This window comes from Antrostomus carolinensis, unplaced genomic scaffold (genome assembly GCF_000700745.2).
Source record: "Antrostomus carolinensis isolate BGI_N321 unplaced genomic scaffold, ASM70074v2 scaffold4329, whole genome shotgun sequence".
Classification (NCBI taxonomy): Eukaryota; Metazoa; Chordata; class Aves; order Caprimulgiformes; family Caprimulgidae; genus Antrostomus; species Antrostomus carolinensis.
In genome coordinates this window covers 46,858-65,655 of record NW_010336267.1, presented here as the reverse complement: position 1 = coordinate 65,655, position 18,798 = coordinate 46,858, and the positions used below count along the sequence as shown (strand labels likewise).

General features: G+C 40.9%; 2 protein-coding genes across 3 annotated transcripts in view; one reads left to right on the top strand and one right to left on the bottom strand.

Annotated features, from left to right (window-relative positions):
- Positions 1 to 192: 192 nt before the first annotated feature.
- LOC104530237 (geminin) lies at positions 193 to 5,617 on the top strand. Its single transcript, XM_010174768.1, has 6 exons — positions 193 to 249; positions 2,081 to 2,179; positions 2,655 to 2,793; positions 3,501 to 3,583; positions 3,662 to 3,772; positions 5,405 to 5,617. The coding sequence occupies exons 1-6, from the start codon at positions 193 to 195 to the stop codon at positions 5,615 to 5,617; spliced, it is 702 nt and encodes a 233-aa protein (XP_010173070.1).
- Positions 5,618 to 13,803: 8,186 nt separating this feature from the next.
- Positions 13,804 to 18,798, bottom strand: part of RIPOR2 (RHO family interacting cell polarization regulator 2) — a 34,715-nt gene continuing 29,720 nt past the window's right edge. For both annotated transcript variants that reach the window (XM_010174766.1, XM_010174765.1), the window contains 3 exons: positions 17,879 to 17,962; positions 15,516 to 15,606; positions 13,804 to 14,254 (listed from right to left, as the gene is read on the bottom strand). In XM_010174766.1, the coding sequence (XP_010173068.1) occupies positions 14,154 to 14,254; positions 15,516 to 15,606; positions 17,879 to 17,962 (276 nt within the window). In that variant the 3' untranslated portion in view covers positions 13,804 to 14,153. The remainder of the gene's footprint in view (positions 14,255 to 15,515; positions 15,607 to 17,878; positions 17,963 to 18,798) is intronic.

Here is an 18,798-nt window from a genome sequence, read left to right as displayed (position 1 = left end):
GAGGGGCCCCGGGAGGGGCTGCGGGGGCTCCGGAGGAGGCTGCTGGCCGCGCCGGGACCGAATTCTGTGTATGTCCTAAAAGTGGATGAGCTGAAACTGTCATGTTCTGTAACTGCGGCCCCTGAACTTCGGCCGCAGCTGGATGTTGGTCATTTCTTACTGTGGTTTTTTTTTTTTTTTTGCAGTGATCCTATGAATTCCAAAATGAAGCAGAAACTGAATGCAGAAAAGTCATCAGGATCTCTGCAGGTATAGGCTCTAAAGGCTCGAAGCTAGCATATGGGAGCAGATAAGGGGTAGAAAATAGAAGAGGAAATTTATCAAGAGTATCTCAAAGATAGAACTTGCTCTGCTCAGAGGCTTGCACTCAGTTCTCTGGGAAACGGTGCCTCTGTCTGACACAGGTTTTGTATCCACTGAGGGAATACAAAGGGATCTGTTGCACGCTGCTTCCACCTGGCTTGTGTCCTGTTGGCTTGAGTAACCTCCTGGCAGGCTGGGTGGCTTGGGAACACTCTGTTCTGCTTGGGCATATGTACTTATGACTACTTTTTTTTTATTGTTCAGCAAGTCTTTTTTAGTTTGCCACTGAGCTTGTTGTCTTTCAATGATTTTTTTTTTTTAGGTGCTGGTAACCTGCTGTAGTTCTGTTACTGAATCAGTCTGACTTGCTGAGGGCTTGCAGAGTAGGTTCTGTAGCCTGTCCTTCATAGGGATGAACTTAGAGTTAAATCTATCTTGACTTGAGCATGCTTTAACTGAAGTATTCATGCAGGCAGTTTTGTTTCTAAAGCCACTCTTGTGAACCATAGTTGCCTTGGAATTGGGCAAAAGTACTTAAAGGATTTAAGTTTTTAAGAAGTGACTTCTAGTCACTACGGTTCATACCTATTCTAGTCCTGTTACAAGAATCTTCTGGTAAATCTTTTAATGTAGGCCCCAATCAATGTTGTACAAATGCCATATAAAATAGAGGCTGATAGCCCTCTGTCATGTGGGATAGAGTGACTGTAATGAGAATTCCTGGTATTAGTGGAAATTGCTGATTTATAAGTCTGACTTACATACATGGGAACCATGTCCTGTAGTGACTCTAGGGCATAAATTTCGGTCTGGCTTTTTGGATTTTCAGATGCCTACATGTGATGGGTTTACTCAAGTATTAGTAAATAATTTCTTGGCAGACTGTACTTAACTCTAACCTTCAATAGCAGCAAGCAGTGTATGACACAGTGTGATTCTTGTTCCCACAGCAGTTAGTGTTTGTCCTTTAGTTCAACAGTAGGATAATTGGTGGCAGAAACTACCGTGGGAAAGGTGAACTCTTGTCATATGAAGTACGGTGTGAATCAGTAACTTTCTCACGCTGGTGTGGCATTGTGTTCTGGCTGTCCTTGCTTGGTTGTCTGCCATTGTTTGCTGTCCCTTGGTGGCAGTGTAACCAGCCCAATCAGAAAGCTTTAGTGCAGGAAATAGGTATTTGTGTGTGACAGGAAAGGTGATAAACATGCTGTTTATACAAAATAATGGCCTGTCTGGGTGGAAGAAGGAAGCTTTAGGTCCATTTTAATGGATAATGGAAGCAACCCATCAGTTTAAATGAACACCACTTGAGGGTGTGTTCACAGGTAACAAAAATAGGTACTGCCTGAAGTGATTGTGTGACTTTGCCAAGTAAACTTGCAATTGCAGTCACTTTTGTCTCTCCCCTGGAGTCTAATACTGCTGTTGTCAAATACAACTTGGGGAGCTTCAGCTGAAGTTTACTGTGTCACACTACACTGTAACTGTCCTTGAAATCTAGTTGGAATGTTTCTGCTATAAGACCTATCCAGGTTCCTTTATGAATGGCAAGTGTTTTCTAAGAGGCAAACACTCAGTATTGCTTCATGTGGTTAAGGTCTGCCTCTTCTACAAATAACTAGATCCCCTTTGTACAAGCCTTAGCATAGACTAAGGTATCAACTTTGTCTTGACAAGATGAACTGTGGGTTACCTTAATGGAAGCATGACAAATTCCTGAGTTTCAGTTCATGTAGAGAAGAGTGGCAACGGTCTGAAGCCATATTTGTCTTTTTAGAAGTACCTCACAGACACCACATGCAATGCTGCCCCAAGAAGGACTCTTAAAATGATTCAGCCTTCAGCAACAGGTTGCCTGGTTGGCAGACGAAATGAGGTATGAATTGGAAGATAACCTGTAGGTTAATTATTTTTATTATATTTATTTATTATTTTATAATATTATATTTATTATATTAATTTATCATTATATTTATTATTTTATCTAATTATATTGCATATCTGTAGGTGTGCAATTATTTCTGCTTGTAATGAAGTGCTTTTGAAAAATAATATATTTGAAAAACACATAATCCCCTAACTAGTGTGACACAACTTCAGCTTAATATTATTCTAGTAATAAACAATATTAAAAACTAGCTATTTCTGAGTACTTCAGGAAAATGTTTGGTACTTTTCTTGTGTTAAACCTGTGGGTTTTAAGGATGATGTCTGCAAACTAGAACTATAATGTGAAGAAATTGGGGGTTTATAAAGGCTTCTTTGCAATTATTGGTGAGCAGACCTACAAGTTTGTGTTAAAAAAAGAAGAAACATTGCTGTGAAGTTAAACCTGCCTGTGTTTTGTGCAGAAGAAATCTTCAGTCAGAAGGAAACTCTGGAATAACAAGTTCAACTCAAAGGCTTGTAAAGCTGAGGTGTCTGTGGACAAGGAGCAAGAAAATGAGAATATGAATGATGTTGTTGAAGCTGTAGATCTCATGGTAAAAGGTATGTGGTAATTCCTGAAATGTTTTTCTGCACTTATTGCTATGCTCCCATTGGAATATCACTTGAAACATGGTTCCTTTGTCAGTTAGATAAGAGCTTATAGTGCCTATCAGGAATTAATGATACTTATCCTCTGTAGTAAACAGTATAGATATCTAATGTTTCAGAATGGTTCTCAGCTGCTGGTTACCATAAACTCTGTGCAGCAGTGTTAAGAAGTCTTGTAGTTTGTTACTTTGGCTTAGCTACAGGCTTGCAAGTTATATAATTAAGTTGAAATTAAAGTCTATTTTGGCATTGTGTTGTGTGTGCAGTTTCTCAGAACCAGTTTGAAAGTCTCTCAAGTTCATTGGGAGACTGATAAAGCACCAGTGCATGGAGAGGAATTTGGGGATAAGAATTCTGTCTTCCACAAAGTATGGATTAAGACTGACCATTGCAAATGTGACCATCTTGCAAAGCCTGCTGCCATGCTTGAGGCAGCTTCTTGAAGGCTCTGCCTGTATTACTATTAGTACAGTGTGGGATCTCCTGTTTTCTGTAAAACTATGTCTATAGTTGTAAATTTACAACTAATCTTTGGGAAAACACTACAGAGTGAGTTCTTATTATCCTACTTTATAGAACACTTATATACAAGTTAGATACCTTAAGGTAATCTCAAGAATTCAGTGTTAGCACAGACTTACTATAGCTTCTTCCTTCAGGAAGCCCTTCATCTCAGTATTGGAAAGAAGTGGCTGAAGAAAGGAGGAAGGCTCTGTATGAAGTGCTTCAAGAAAATGAAAAGGTAGCTAGTGACAGATAATTGGCTTCTTCACCACTGGCTATTGTCTTCCTGTTTTAACATTTTGTTATTTGAACTCAGCTGCACAAAGAAATTGAACAGAGAGATGGTGAAATTGCTCGCCTAAAAGAAGAAAATGAAGAGCTGATGTCCCTTGCTGAACATGTGCATTATATGACCAGCATGATTGAGGTACTTGAATTTTCAGTTAATGTTGTAGAATGAAAAATTGAGAAACCAGCAAAGATATTTTTAATGATTCATGACTTCTGTGTTTTCACACAGCTCCTAATTTTAAATTATTGTATAAGCTGTCTCCTGTGGGATTGCTCCAGTCCAGAGGCATAAAGCCCTTTCTAGAGGATGAGGTTTCCAGCTTAAAATCCACAGGAGTAATGAGAAAGTACTTAAGAGGGGTGTTTTCTGAAGGGATGAGTCAACCTGTTGTTTAAACAGAACAGGCTTTGCATGTTAGAGATGGTGACATGGAAAGGAAGAGTTAATTTTCACTTTTCTGAGATGAATTAAATACAAATGCTTAATAGGTTGTGTGAGGCTGCTGGCTAAATGAAGTGTTTGTCCTGGCTGTGTCCTTTGAACTAAACTTGAAACAGCAGGGGCATAAAATGGAGCAGTGAGAGGGAGAAAGGAGCACCTATGCTCTTTAAAATTAAGGTTTCACTGGGGAATTGCCAGTTTTGTGGTCCAAAAAGGGCTAATCCACAGGGTCTGTAGGGTTCATAAAGCTGTAAATTTCAAAAAAGCTTCTTGTGAGAATTCCTTGGGGACAGGTAGTTGTGTCACTGATTCCATGACTCCTCTACCAGGAGTAGATTGTCTGTAACAGCCTCTGAAGATGTGATAAATAGGTAGCCATGGAACCTTGGCTAGCCATGGAACCTAAAATTATTAGCTAGGTTGTTTTTACAGTGAATGAGCTCTCAACTGGAATATGAAGCTGAGTGCCTGGCAAATACTTTGATTCTTTGATTAGCCTGGGGAGGTGGAAATAAAATAGAAGTTTATTGCAAGCAACTTGATTAATCAGGAAGTAAACTTGATCAAGTTAATCTTCAGGTAGTGCAGTTATTTATATCACTCTTGAAAGACGCACTAATCTACTACACTTGAAATTTTTTTGGTATTCAGGGAGTGCTGCTTGTAAGTGATAAACCCACAGGCAGAAATTCAATGACTTAAGGACTTAAAAGAACTAATGTTAGAAGCTTCTCTGCAGTTCCTCAACAGTTAAGTTCACTTAGTTGTAAGCTGCTCACTTCTAAGGCTTTAATGAGCATTAAAAGATATGTCAAGCAATCAGAAGCCTTAAAAGCAGCCTCTTAAAGTTCTGGGTTTTTTTCCTTGGATCAGGTTAGGTGAGGAACTTCTAGTTTGATAATCAAGTGCTGGAAACTGCTGCATCTTTGAGTTCATCTAGTCTTAATGTAGCTTCATTATCTCTGATTTAAAATTATGAACTTAATCTGTTGTATAGTAATTTTCCTAAAATTAAACCTATATAGTACTATAGTAATATTTAACTTGAAGCTGTTTCCCATATTTTATGTTGACTAAGATAAAACTTGTCCTACTGAAGAACCTAAGGAAGACTTAACAGTCACCAAAGCAGGTGTGGTCTGTGGGTTAGAGGTTGCAATTTGAGTTGAAGTCTTTAAGATTTTTGTGACTGAGGAATGTTTTAATTATATTGGCAATCTCCAAATGAAGATAATTAGTTTGCTTAATTCAATATACACAGTCCTACTTCACTGGCTATTAAGTAGAACAAGTGTTAAGTTCACCCTCTCCTCTGTTTCCTTCTAGAGGCTAACTGGGCAAGCACCTGACAATCTCGAGACACCAAAGAGTCTGGCTCTAGACGAATCCAAACAAGAAAATGAAGAGCTTAACTGTGGAGATGATGCAGACAGCACTTCTGAAGAACAGCCATCGCAAGTATCATGTGGCTTAAAGGAGAGTATATCAGATCTTGCTTCAAAGGAAGCAAATAATTTGCAACTGGGATGTCAACCTTAAATAGGCTTATGTATGTGGTTTTTAATTGCAGACTTCCTCTTGAAAGGATATACTAAAACTTCTCAGGTATAGAAATTCTCGTGGAAGCATTACAGATGTTGGTTTTTAACTGGAATTATGTAGCAGTGGGAGTATCTGGATACTGCATAGAAAACTTATTACAGGCTGTGCTTAGTTGCTTGTATAAAATGCAAATACTGTGTATTTCAAACTGCTGTATAAATATCTTATCAGTTGGTCTGACACAATACATGAAAATTGATAAATAAATCTTTGCCTTACCAAAACAGCCTCTTATTTGAGTGGAGAATGGGTTTGTAAGTCACTTGTGACTACTGTAGATGGGAGCTCAAGTTTTTTGGTGAGTGCCTGGGCAGTTTTTAACTCCTTAGATATGTAGAATTCTGGAGAAGAGTGGTGGATAGGGAAAGCAAAATAAAACTTGTGTGCTGTTGGTGAGGCTTCAAAGTCAAGAATGGGTAATAAGAATCAAGATCTAAAGTTTAGATGGATTTATGCTTTTCAGGAGGTTTAAAATAATTGCCTCTCTTTTAAAGGAGCTCTGAGATGTATAGGTGAGAGCTTAAGTAGAAGGTATTTAACAGTCTTTTTTAGAAATACAGTTAATAGCTTATAATAAAAGGTAAGATGTTCTTGCTCCTAACAGCAGTTGTATTGAAAATTAGATGGAGAAAGCAGCCTACACTTCAGCTATTCTGAAAGGAAACTGAATGTCTGCTTTCAAAGTACTGCTCTGGTATTTGAGAGATGAAGCACCTTTTTACTGAGATGGTACTAAGTTCTGAAGAGTTCACAGGAATAAAAAGTGCTCTAAAACTTTACCTTATGGCATCCATATGGGGGTGGGAAATGCTTGCAGGTGAAAGCACTGAGGTAGAAGAGGAGAGTAAGTTGATACAGGTTTTCCAGTCCTGAGTGAACTTGGCAGTTCTGTAAGTAACAAGGTCTTCCAAGGATGGTGGCAATTGCAATATCTTGTGGAGAGCTTGGAGTTGATTGACTTCAGGACAGAGATGATCAGAGATTCTTGTTTATGGATCTGTTGGACCTTGCCAAAATGGGTGCTTCAGGGTATGTGTGAACACACCTGTGGAGCCATCAGACTGGCACCTTTAGATTCCTTCCATATTTTATTCTCTCCCTGTGGCTGTCAGTAAGTTAATAGATGTTGCACAACTGATCTCAGTTCTGACATTCAGGGAATGTCGGAACCATTGTAAGCAATCATATTCCTTCTGGTTTCCATTTCACCTTGAGTCTGGTAACTGCAAGGTGAGGCACCATATTTCCTGGAGACTTTGTAAACAAAAGATTACATCCTCTAGTTTGTGCTCTAGAGGATGCTTAGACATAATCCTTTCCATCACAATGCAGAAATAGTGACAAAAGTGTGTCCTCAAAAAAAAAATAGGTAATACTGTCAAGTGACTTAGACCTCTCCTATCTCAGATTCTAAGCAATTTTCATGACAAAGTAGTTCAACCATAGTAAATGAGGAAACATAAATTTTAACTTGTTAACAGTCTTTATGCAGTGCAATGTAGTTTAAGTTCATAGTTAACAGTTGTTCTTCAGAGGTGACTTTATTTTTAAGCATGAAGAATATTTTGCATTTGCAGAGACTTTCACTTCCTGTGAACTGCTGTAATACAGGTGCTGTTGTTGGAACAAAGAACTGCTAGGAAGTAACAAATCCAGAATTTGCATGCATTAGCTGCATCTGGCTCTTCTTTCATGAAGATGGTCAAGAAGAGTGCTTATTAGATTTAAATCTTGTGCTTTTTTGTGATTGATTTTATTTAAATAACAAAGATAAGACAGTTTGAGCAGCTGGATCCTTACTTCTGAAATGGGTTGTACACAAAGCAAATAATGCCAGTTCTTCATGTGGGCTGATGCATCTACTGCAGCTTTTGGCCCACCTGTAACAGAAGAACTTTGTATGTCAAAAAGACATGGGCCACTTAGTAATACATACATTTGCACCAGAATTCTTCATACCAAGGCTACTGTGGTTTTACTAACTTTATTTCAGTAGCAAAAAATAGTTTGCTGTATAAAATCTTAAAAAAATATATGCTTCAGGAGAAGACCAGGTATGAGAGCGTAGAGCATGTATATGGGTTTTATTGCTATCTCTGTCATGGATGTATTGGACCTTGATCAAATATTTTCCCTATGCCTATTATATCAGAAATATTAAAAAGTGTTGGAAGTTTTTTGATGCTGCATTAATTACTGTTAAAATGTTCTAAAATGGTGAGGTTTCACTTACTGTCCTGAAAATTCCTAAGTATTTTTTAAATATGGATGCAGTAGAATTATCTTAAATAGTTAAGTATAGGAACTTTGTACACATATGTGAAAATCTTGTCAAATGTGTAAAAATTAAGATTTGTGTAATTAGCTCTCTTGCAACTATCTGACCTTTTATTTTTGTTCATAGGGAAACTCTTGTTTACCACTGAAACAAAGTGACATAACAGCTGAAAATCAACGTCTTTAAAGACAAATTTCATATCTGTCCAAATTACAGAGAATGTTCTGTCTAGCAGAATAAAACTGTCACTTCAAACTGCAGGATGTGATTCTTTCCAAGATCTCATAAATGCTTTTGTGCACTGACTTCACCAGCATGCTGACTCCTGTTCATTGCAGAAGCTATGGCCACAATCTCATCTTTCACTGAAGTATCCTAAGGCTGCTCAGAAGTACAGTGCATCTAGTGTATGTGTCAGCACTTCTCCCATTAAATGTGCATGTCCTAACAGGGTAGAATTTCAGATGTGCAAGACTGAAATGTTGGGAGATGGGCCACTTGGAGGTGTCAGATCCTTCAAGAGGGAACAGCTGTGCAGGGGCTAGCAGAGGCAAGCAAACTGTGGGGCAGTGGGATGGTTTGTGCAAGGAAGAACTTCTAACTGGTTTAGCAGAAACAACAGTTTCAGTGTGAACACCCATCGTATTTAAGACAATGCCTGGAGAAGTGAATTAGACCATAATAACTACGTGGCTGGGTAACTGAAACTCACTTGGTGTTTGGCATTGTATTGCTTACATGGGTGCCTACAGCATGGTTATATGTTGCAGCCTGTTTTGCAGCCCGTGCAGAGGTAATAAAGTTGGTCCTTGATTTTTGCAGGGAAGCACACTGCATATTCATTTACTTTTCCTTAAGGGCCATCTGAGGTTGTTTTCAGAACTGGATTTGAGATTTTAAACGGAAGCCTTGCAAATCTGCCAAGGCTGTGTGCTTCCACTGCTCTGGTGTTCTTGAGACTGAATTGTTATCAACATTTTCTGCTGAAGAAAATGTTTACTATGTATTGTTGATTTCTCTTTCCATTCTTGTAATAACACAAAGTAGTTCAGCAGATGATAATAGTGTTCTGAGAAACTTTAATTTGCTGCTGCTTTGATCTGCCAACAACCTCCTGTAATGATCAGCTGTGTTCAAGGTCAAACCCTTGGGTGTGATGATACCTCTGTTGTACCCTTGAAGGCACTGCAGCCATTTGAAGGGGGATGCTGGGGATCCAGGATAATTCTGTTACAAATCAGCAAAGCAGGGGTCTATGCTTAGGATGTGCAGTCTAGCAGTCATATTGACTTCTAATTTTGAATGCTTAAAGTCAGCAATAATCAGTATATAACAAACTGCAGCATAGGGTAAAGCTACAGTAGATACTTTCTCTAAAGATACACTGGATCCAGGAGGAGTCTTACCCATAGTAGAGTGAAACTCTGGGCAGCCTAACTTGAGCTGCTGCTGTAGCTAGAGTAGTGTAGAGACACTATGGGTTTATATCTACCAGGCAGAACACAGAGACAATAACAGCATGGCAGGGGTAGTGAAAACCACCATAGTTCATGAAAAAGCATGAGGTGAGAATAAGCCACCACCAAAACCACCAGGCAAAACCCTCTCCCGAGCCTACTTTTCCTGGCAAACTCAGTATCTCTTCAGTCTCCACCACTGCAGAGTTATTTTGGTAGAGGAACTTTTTCCAACTATACTTTTCTGAGGTGACTCAGACCTTTAAATGTGTTTGAGTCCACCTGCTGCAGCCTGAAGAAAGCAGATTTATAATTACTGCCTGCTGGTTCCTTTGCTAGTTGGTAAGTGTCCACCTTGTTACATTCACCTCTGTGCACCTGGCTTTTACTACTCCACAAAGGAGAGCTCTTGCATTAACATGGTGGAAAGGGCAGTGTTGTCAGCTTTGGGAGCACAAAAACATGTAAGTTATGAAACAAATATGTGGTTTGTTCCTTTTTATTTGCCTTCTGGTTTTGGAAGCTTTAAGGTTTGTTAATTTTTTCAAGGCTTTGTTACCCTGAGGGCAGAAACTTAAGGGATTTTGATTTTTTTATATATTACCATGAATCATGTTAGGACATGATTCTTTGTTTTATTTACTTTTCTAAAACAGTATTAATGTTAATGCTCAAAGTAAAATTTAGCTTCTCTACATCTATATGCCAGGTTCAAGCTTGTCAGTCTCGGATACCACAATAGACACTAAACTTGGTCTAACCGTTCCCACTAAAATTCCTGTGACTTTTCTCCTTGACTTTACTGGGACCAGGATTTACTCCTGTCTGGTTTGTATGAGCTGTAGACATGGTTTTTAATTGTTATAATAGTGTAGCAGGTCAACTTTAGGTTAATACACTTCTCAAAGCGTGGATTTAAACTACAATTAGATGAAAGTAGATATAAGCTCTGTGTGACATGGTACCTGTATGTGTCTGCAGCCCTGTGCTCTCTGCAGCTCTGGCTGTCTGCTCAATAGGCAGTTCTGTGATCCCTGGCTCTGCACCTGAATGTTTGTAAGAGGAAAAGGGGTGTCTTCTGTCTGAGGTGAGTCTGTTTTCACCAAAGAGAAGTCATCAGTTCATGTTTGGTAACAGTCCTGGAGCCTCTTCAGCATATTTTCTGCTAGTCCTTGTGGAGCCTTTCTTGATTAAGTATCTTGAATGATGTACAAAGCTGATTTGCTCTGAACTTAAGCTAGGAGTAGCTAGAAATGTAGGGTAGTAGTGCTTGAAAGTAAACTCATCTCACTCATTCCTAAGTGACAGTTCAGAATGTAGCACCTATAATCCAATGACTTCATAGCTTTTGCTTCAACAAAGTCATCTTCTGTGCTGTGATACACCAGCTGTATCCTGAGTTGGATCAGGGGTTGGACTTGATGATCTTGGAGGTCTTTTCCAACCCAATCTATTCTATGATTCTATGAACTGCAGGCAAGCTTTTGATGTATGTATGTATTACAGGTTGGAGCTTTTGACAGATGGGGTAATACATGAATATTCTCATCTTCTTTTTAAATAGTGTATGCCTCTTGCTGGTGCTCCAGTATGAGACCAAGGACCTGCACACACACATTGGAGCAACCAGAGAAGGAATATTGAGGAGGCACAGTCCTCCCCTTGCTTCTAAAATAGCATTTTAGTTTAAAACTGACTTTTTAAAAACGTGCTTTTTTTCACCTCGCAGAGGCAGAACTAAGAGCAGTCGTTTTCACTATAGTTTCACCCTTTCTCTCCTTCTACACCAAACTGAGTGGTGTGGTTAACATGCCTGAGGGATGGGATGCCATCCAGAGGGACCTGGACAAACTTGACAAGTGGGCTCATGTAAACCTTGTGAGGTTCAACAAGGCCAAGTGCAAGGTCCTGCACGTGGCTTGGGGCCATTCCCAGTATCAAATAGGCTGAGGGATGGAGGCATTGAGAGCAGCCCTGCAGAAAAGGACTTGGGGATACCTGTGGATAAAAAGCTGCACTCACAGCCCAGAAGACCAACCCTACCCTGGGCTGCATCAAAAGAAGCGTGGCCAGCAGGTCGAGTGAGGTGATTCTGCCCATCTGCTCTGGTAAGACCCCCCCCGGAATACTGTGTCCAGCTCTGGAGTCCTCAGCACAGGAAAGACATGGACCTGCTGGAGCCAGTACAGAGGAAGCCACAAAAATGATCAGAGGGATGGAGAACCTCTGCTATGAAGAAAGGCTGAGAGAGTTGGGGTTGTTCAGCCTGGAGAAAAGAAGGCTCTGGGGAGACCTTATTGTGGCCTTTCAGTACTTAAACAGGGGCCTAGAAGAAAGGTGGGAACAAACTTTTTAGCACAGCCTGTAGAGACAGGACAAGGGGTAATGGTTTTAAACTAAAAGAGAGAAGATTTAAACTAGATATAAGGAAAAAAATTTTTTACAGTGATGGTGGTGAGACACTGGAACAGGTTGCCCAGAGAGGTGGTAGACGCCCCATCCTTGGAAACATTTAAACTCAGGTTGGACAGGGCTCTGAGCAACCTGATCTAGTTGAAGATGTCCCTGCTCACTGCAGGGGGGTTGGACTAGATGGCCATTCTATGATTCTATTCAATGATTCTGCTTTTGTGGTTTCTGTGTTTATTTCAATTACTAAAATAGTTTGCGACTTACCTCTCCTTGGCCAGCAGAAAGATGAAAATGCTAGAGTTGTGCATATTAAAACACAAGCAAGTACTGCACCATTTCTGCCTCTGCACAAGAAGTTGCAGTTCTCTGCCCACCCTCGGGCGCTAATCCTTGCCATGTGTATTGTTCACTTGCACTAGTTTAGATGGTTTTGTAAGATCTTAAAGTAATGTTCTTCCAAGTCTTAACAAAGTTGATACGGTATGAAACAAATTATTTCTAGGCTGTAAGGAATCTAGCAGATGACTTAACATAATTTAGCTACACTTTTGAGATTGTTGTAAAGTCTTGTCCCGGTGACCAGACTTGAAAAGATAAATATTCCCTACAAGTCTTTTCCAGTAATACAATTAAACAACTTCCTAATGATTTACCCCAAATCCAGCTCAAGTAGGTGGCTTTTACTGAGCCACCTTTGGTACCAGGAGCTGACTTGCATGATGTTTGAAGGTTGTATAAGCCTCAAAGCAGAGAGGCTGCTGATAAAGTGACTATACATATGGACTGATGTGCTTAGTAATTAAAAATAATCTTTATTATAACTTAAATGTGATAGGAAATATGGTGAGTACAAATGACACAAAACTAAAAGAAAATAAAAAATAAAAAAAGAGCAGAAGTCAGTACAAAAGGACACCTTGGAAGAATTCAGCTGATGGGATAGGTGTGGTATAAAAACCATAACATGATTGTTTTACTTTCTGCAAAAAGAGTCTATATCCCTCAGTAAACAAGTAAGCATTTTGAACTGTACAAAATGTACTTTTTTAATTAAAGGAAGAATATATATATTTATAAATATACAGGTATGTACATTGTTGTAACATTCACAGTAAAAACCCAAACCAAAATGACCCCTGCCTGCCAGTGTATTTGGCGCACGAGGCTTCCTTTTGATGTGAATTGTTTGCAATCTTTTCTATGCAGTCTACACAAGTTTGGATACTTTAATTGACATCTAAATAGCATTTCATGCATAACGAACACAGTACAGGAACACTCTTCTGTTAAATTCTATTCACCGCCTCTGTTAACTTAAGGCTCGTAATTAATAGCTTGAAGCACTCGCTGTCTTTCATCCTTGCGGTGAGGGGGGGATGCATTCACTTCACCCTCTTTATTACTGCCTCCAAGGTCCACTTTAGTTTGTTCTAGTTCTTTATATTGAAATCACTCTATAGAAACTATGATCCACTAATGAGAGTGTATGAAATCCAATCCTGCAACTTACAGGACCAAATGGCTTTGGGGACTCGGGCAATTAGCAGTTTTCGCTCCTTCTTCTCAGAATAAATAAATGCACTTTACCTTTTCATTTAGTTTTTTGAAACCTAAGTGATTGTTTGAGCCGCCTTGCAAATCTTCGGATTAATGATGCCTTGTTGCTGGAGGGCAGGAGAAAGGAAATAAAAGACCAGCAGAGGCTTTTAGAATGAATCACCAAAGTGCCACCTCCCAGTGTTGACATCGTGCTGTTTCTGGAGGCAAAACTTGAAGAAACTTGCTCTGTATTTCATTCCTGAGAGAAAACTGAGAAAGCTGAGTGGTGTTCCCTGCTGCTGGACTGTTGCTGGGGACACTGCATGGCAGCAGATGCTCAGCTCAGGGCTGAAGAGAAAGCTTCCTTGCAGTCCTGCTCAGGTGTCCTCCTGCTTGTCCTTGTTGCATATGGTATCACATGTCTCAAGCTTTCACGACAACTTCAAGGAAGTAAATGTAATACTCAGTAAAATATACAAAGATGCCAAATTCCAAAAACTCGCAGAAGTTTGTTGAGGCTGAATAACTGCAATTACATTATTTGTTACGAATCAGTCAAGAAAGTCTTGTTCCTCAGCATCCAACTGTTCCATCATGAGCTGCAAAGAGGAGCCAATAGGAACATTTGAGCTGGATTTTAGATTTTGCTTTTCCTTAAAATGCATGTAAATTGCTACATTTTCGGACATTCTCACAGAATTCTTCAAAGTCTTCCTTCTGCTCCCCACACTGAAGTGCAGCTCCATCCTATTAATTGACTGTTAAATGTAGGCAGGTTCTTTTCCACCTAAAAAGCTGTGGCAGCTTCAGTTCCACGGCGGCTTCCAACTTTAACAAATTCCCGGGGAAATTTGTCCAGCTGTTCATATGCCAGTCTCCCATCTTCACCTGAATGCAAAATGTTAAAGCATAATAACGTATTATAGCATTTCCCTATTTTATTTAAAATACTGGATTCTCTGCTCTTAGAAAGTACTGATCTGCCAGTATACACTTGTCCTACTAAATGACCTGTGGTACTTGTCAAGGTCTCAGCTGCAGCTGTGATACACTCGAAGCAGAGGATGTTTATCCTCTTCTACTTCGGACAATATAAAGTTTACCCACTTCTCACTTCCTGGCATTTAAAGAAGTGAATCTAGCCACATCTTTGCTTATATACTGCTGAAAAAGATTTAACTATTTGTGCCTGTCAAACCTTTTTCTCTTAGAGTGTGTCATGTATAAACACCTGAGGATAGCATTGAGCCTAGTGTGTTTAAATTGACCATTAGGTATCAAAATGGGTTTTGTATGTCCTCTAGAAGAATGGCAGTACAACCTCGCAGAGTTTACAAAAGTGTCTCTGGGCTAGTTGTTTTATATCCTGAGAAATAACACGTCCAGCAGCAAAGGGTATTCTGCTGACCTGGTGAGCGAACGAGAACGTTTGAAGAGTTTGCATAACTAAAATCACAGACGGACATGCACCCATGGAGCAGAAATTCTTGTCTAGTCTAAAAGCCAGAAAAATACAACTTTTCTGTGCCACTGAAGTACTGGTGCCCTGAAACTGCAGCCACACTTGCTGTCATACGCTGCTATGCAGTTAGATTACAGGTTAATGAGCAGGGTATCTGTTGTCTCCAGGACAAATGAGGGTCCATGCAAGGTGCCTGAGGTACTGTGTGACGGAAGGCTTGCTGGCTAGGGTCTGTCCAAATAAGCATATAAAGATAATTCAGATTAAATGAACACTTGGCAGTGCTAATGGCACTTGAGACTGTAATACTGGCACTACAGGGGTGTTGGGAGGGGATCTTCAAGAGGAGGGTAGATGACATGCAGCAGGCACTGTGCTGGTCCTGCCTCCTCAATGCTGATTGGTGTTCCAATTCATTATTAATTATTTCTGTTTGTCAACTTCTCCTTTGCTATTTTTCCTTCCTTCCCCTTCCAGGCTCACACAATTCAATTTGTCTCTTTTTGGCTCATTTTCATGATTTTCAAAATGAATTATATTTTAAATAATACATATTTTCTAACTTGCTCGATTCTCTAGTTAAAGTTTTGTTTCAATTTAGAGCCTCACATTTGTGTAGCTCAGGTGTCTTACATGCTGCTCTGTTAAAAAATAAAATTAAATACTGCTCTAAAATAGGCAACTCACCAAGTGAGAGCAGGGTTTCGGATGCCACTTTTCTGATCTCTTCATTGTCAGACTGGCAGAGCATGACCAGCATTTTAATACTTTCAGTAGCCTGGGAAGTACAAAAAGAACCGTGTTAGCACCACATAGTACACCGTGGTTTTATTTCACAACGTTGTGTAGAATTAGTGACCATCCTCTGTATTCCCTTCTTACTTCAAGGGAAGGGCCTTGGTGGAGACAAGTGTGGACCCTTTCTAAAGTTCATACCCTATGTGCTATATGTATAAATCTGGCTGACCAGCTATGTCTGCCACTTCTGATGGTAAGCTGGGTGATGGGCCATGGGACAAGGCCAGAAAAGTGCCAAGGTAAGGGCACAGCAGGGAGACAAATGGGAGACAGGGGCCAAGGGAATGAGTTCACACTGAGCACGTCAAACCTGGTAGGTCTGAGAAGGCTGTTCTCGCCAGCCTGACTGTGTCTGGCCAGCCTGCTCACGTCATAGAATCAGAGAATTGTTTTGGTTGGAAAAGACCTTTAAGATCATCGAGTCCAACCGTAAACCTAACACTGCTGAGTTCACCTCTAAACTATGTCCCTAAGCACCACATCTACATGTCTTTTAAACACCTTCAGGGATGGTGACGCCAATAGTTCCCTGAGCAGCCTGTTCATGTGTTTGACAACCCTTTCAGTGAATAAATTTTTCCTAATATCCAGTCTAAACCTCCCCTCCCGCACTTTGTGGCCTTTTCCTCTTGTCCTATTACTTGTTACTTGGGAGAAGAGACTGACTTCATCACAGGTTTCTCACCAGCACCTGCACTCACCAACATTTCCACATCTTTTTGCCTTGCCTCTGCTATTTTGGGAAGAAAGCAAGAAATAATCCTGTTCTCTGCTACAAAAATGTCAAGCCTTTGGGGAGAGCAGCTGTCACAGTGTCTCTGGCAGGCTATTTAATACAACAAGAAGAGAGATGAGTGAAAGAAGGGCAGGTACTGCCCTGACATGACACATGGAAGAGGCACCGAGCCACAGAATTAGTATCTGCATGAGTCCTGTCAGTCTGACGGGCACAGGTCTGGTCTACAACGCTCTGAATGGGGGCTTAGCTACCAGAGCCACTAAATCTCACCACCTCATCTTCAGTGTGGTTGCCTGTGTCTGACTTAGGACAAGTCTGTGCTGGGTGCATACTGGTGACTACAGCTGAAATAATTATGAGTGATGGGTCCACAGTAACACAGAGCTTGCTGCAGTCTGCAAAACCTCTCAGAGATTCACAGTCTGACCTTGTGCAGCTGACATGGTTTGATGTGGATGAGACTGCCATTGGGTTAGCTCGTCCACAGTCACCTATCCATTGCAGCATTCCCATCTCTGAATAACGTCTTCCAGAAGGGCTTTAGCTTTTTCTCTATAGATCCCAAATGATGATACTTCCTCTCAGTAGTTTATTTCCCCAGCAATTGCCATTCTCACTATTCAAGATGTATAGGAGCCACGCTGCTCAAGTTAAATGTGTCTAGCTCCAGTTCCCACTGCTGGTTCCTACTCTGCCTTTTCCTGAGAGATCAAAAACCCCACTGCACCCTGCATGCAGCACAGGTGTAATGCCCCTCACTGTTGCCTCTCAGGGACACCTGCCAGCATCTCATTTAAGGGAAAACAATTTTTCATATTTAAACAGTATTGGATTATGTATTGGATGGTATCGGTTCCGGCTGGGATGAAGCTACATTTTAGAGCTGTCTTCTCCAGGGGACAATTTTGAGGGAGAAAAAGTCAGTCTCATGGAACACGCTTCTTGCCCCAATGTCCCATACCAGTCAGGCTTGGGCAGCTGCTTTTCCCACGGCTCTATACAGCCAAAACAAAAGTGCATTGTTCCTTCCCATCATGGGAGGGAGAGCAGAAATGGTACCAGGTGCTGGCTGAAGCTGTAGTGCCCAGATGTACCAGTTATTTGTCACAAAACAAGCTGTGACCTGTCTCTCCCTTTCTTGTCTACTGCTGTTACCCACATGCATTACAGCTAATTTTGTCCTGGGAAAGGATGGGGTTTTTCCCTCTCAGTCAGTGCTCTGTGGATCAGTATTTTTTTTCTCTGCAATGTGGAAGACAATCTCTTAAAGTCAGTATGAGAGGGAGGAAAAGGTGATATGCAAAAGAGAAACTTTGTTATGATCACAGAGCCCGGCTGTTTTTGCAGTGAAGTTCCTAAACTGTTCCCAAACAGCACGGTATCTGTAAAAGGATGCGGTGCAGCAATGCAAAACAAAAACATTACTGGGGCTGCTACTGCAATTTCTATTTTCTTGTTTGTACCTATTAGATGTCCTTTCTTCAAGTGCCACAGTGGATTCCTTGTCTCTTACCTTGAGGTACCTTAGAGCCAAGCAAGCTGCTTTCTGCAGCTGAAGGTTGGGCTGGGTTAGTGCTTCACAGTAATAAATCAAGGCCTGAAAGCAGATAAAGAAGAGGACCGATGAAAATGTCTGTGCCTGTGTGGAACAGAAAGGTGGAGCGTGGAGGCATTGCTACACTACCAAAGGGAGAGGGATTGCAGCCCTCCTGCCTAACAGTGAGCGCATGGGATGGCGAGGCACAGCCCATGCTACGGGGAACGCGGTGGGATAATTCCCTACAGCAGATCCAGGACAGGACAGTAGTTACAGCTTAGTAGCTTTTGGTCAGGAGAAGTTCATGTTGAAGTGAGAAGCACGATCTGGCACCCTTGAGAGCCTTTCTGCATAAATTGCCAAAGAGCTTTAAATGGGCCTTGGAGTCTAAATAGCACAAGATCTGACCCTCGAGATTGTCTCTCTAATGTAGGATTAGTAATGAGTGGGGTGGGATGAACACCAAGAGGACTGCAAATAACTATTGCAAAGTTAGCATGAGCTGTTAGACAAGTTTACTGCTTGGTCTTAGAAATTAGTAGCTACTGCTGAGCAAACAAAACCAGTGTAAGCAGCAAATCTCAGTGGCAGTTGGCTGCACAACGAACTCATCTGCAGCATAAGGCTGCATAACGCCCTCATACAAGGCACCCTGTGGTCCTCCCTGCAGGCAGTCAACCAGGTATCAGCCACACACGCCTGTTCCAGGAGAAGGTTATGCTTTCCCTGAGATGCTGCCTCCATGAAGCTGGGGAGGGAGAAGGATGGTGTGAGATACCAAGAAGCTGCAAAAATGAAATATGAAGTGGGAGGGCAAGCAAAGAGGGAACTGGATCAACAGAGAAGAGCAGCAAAGAGTGAGCTCCTTTTTCTCCTCCCTCTGCCTTCCTTCTACC

Bases quoted from the DNA above. Each gene is read 5' to 3' on its own strand.
- LOC104530237 (XM_010174768.1), top strand. From the start codon at position 193: ATGAATTCCAAAATGAAGCAGAAACTGAATGCAGAAAAGTCATCAGGA. The intron at 250-2,080 runs GTATAGGCTCTA...TTGTCTTTTTAG, and splicing joins AGTCATCAGGATCTCTGCAG to AAGTACCTCACAGACACCAC. The intron at 2,794-3,500 runs GTATGTGGTAAT...TTCTTCCTTCAG, and splicing joins TGTAGATCTCATGGTAAAAG to GAAGCCCTTCATCTCAGTAT.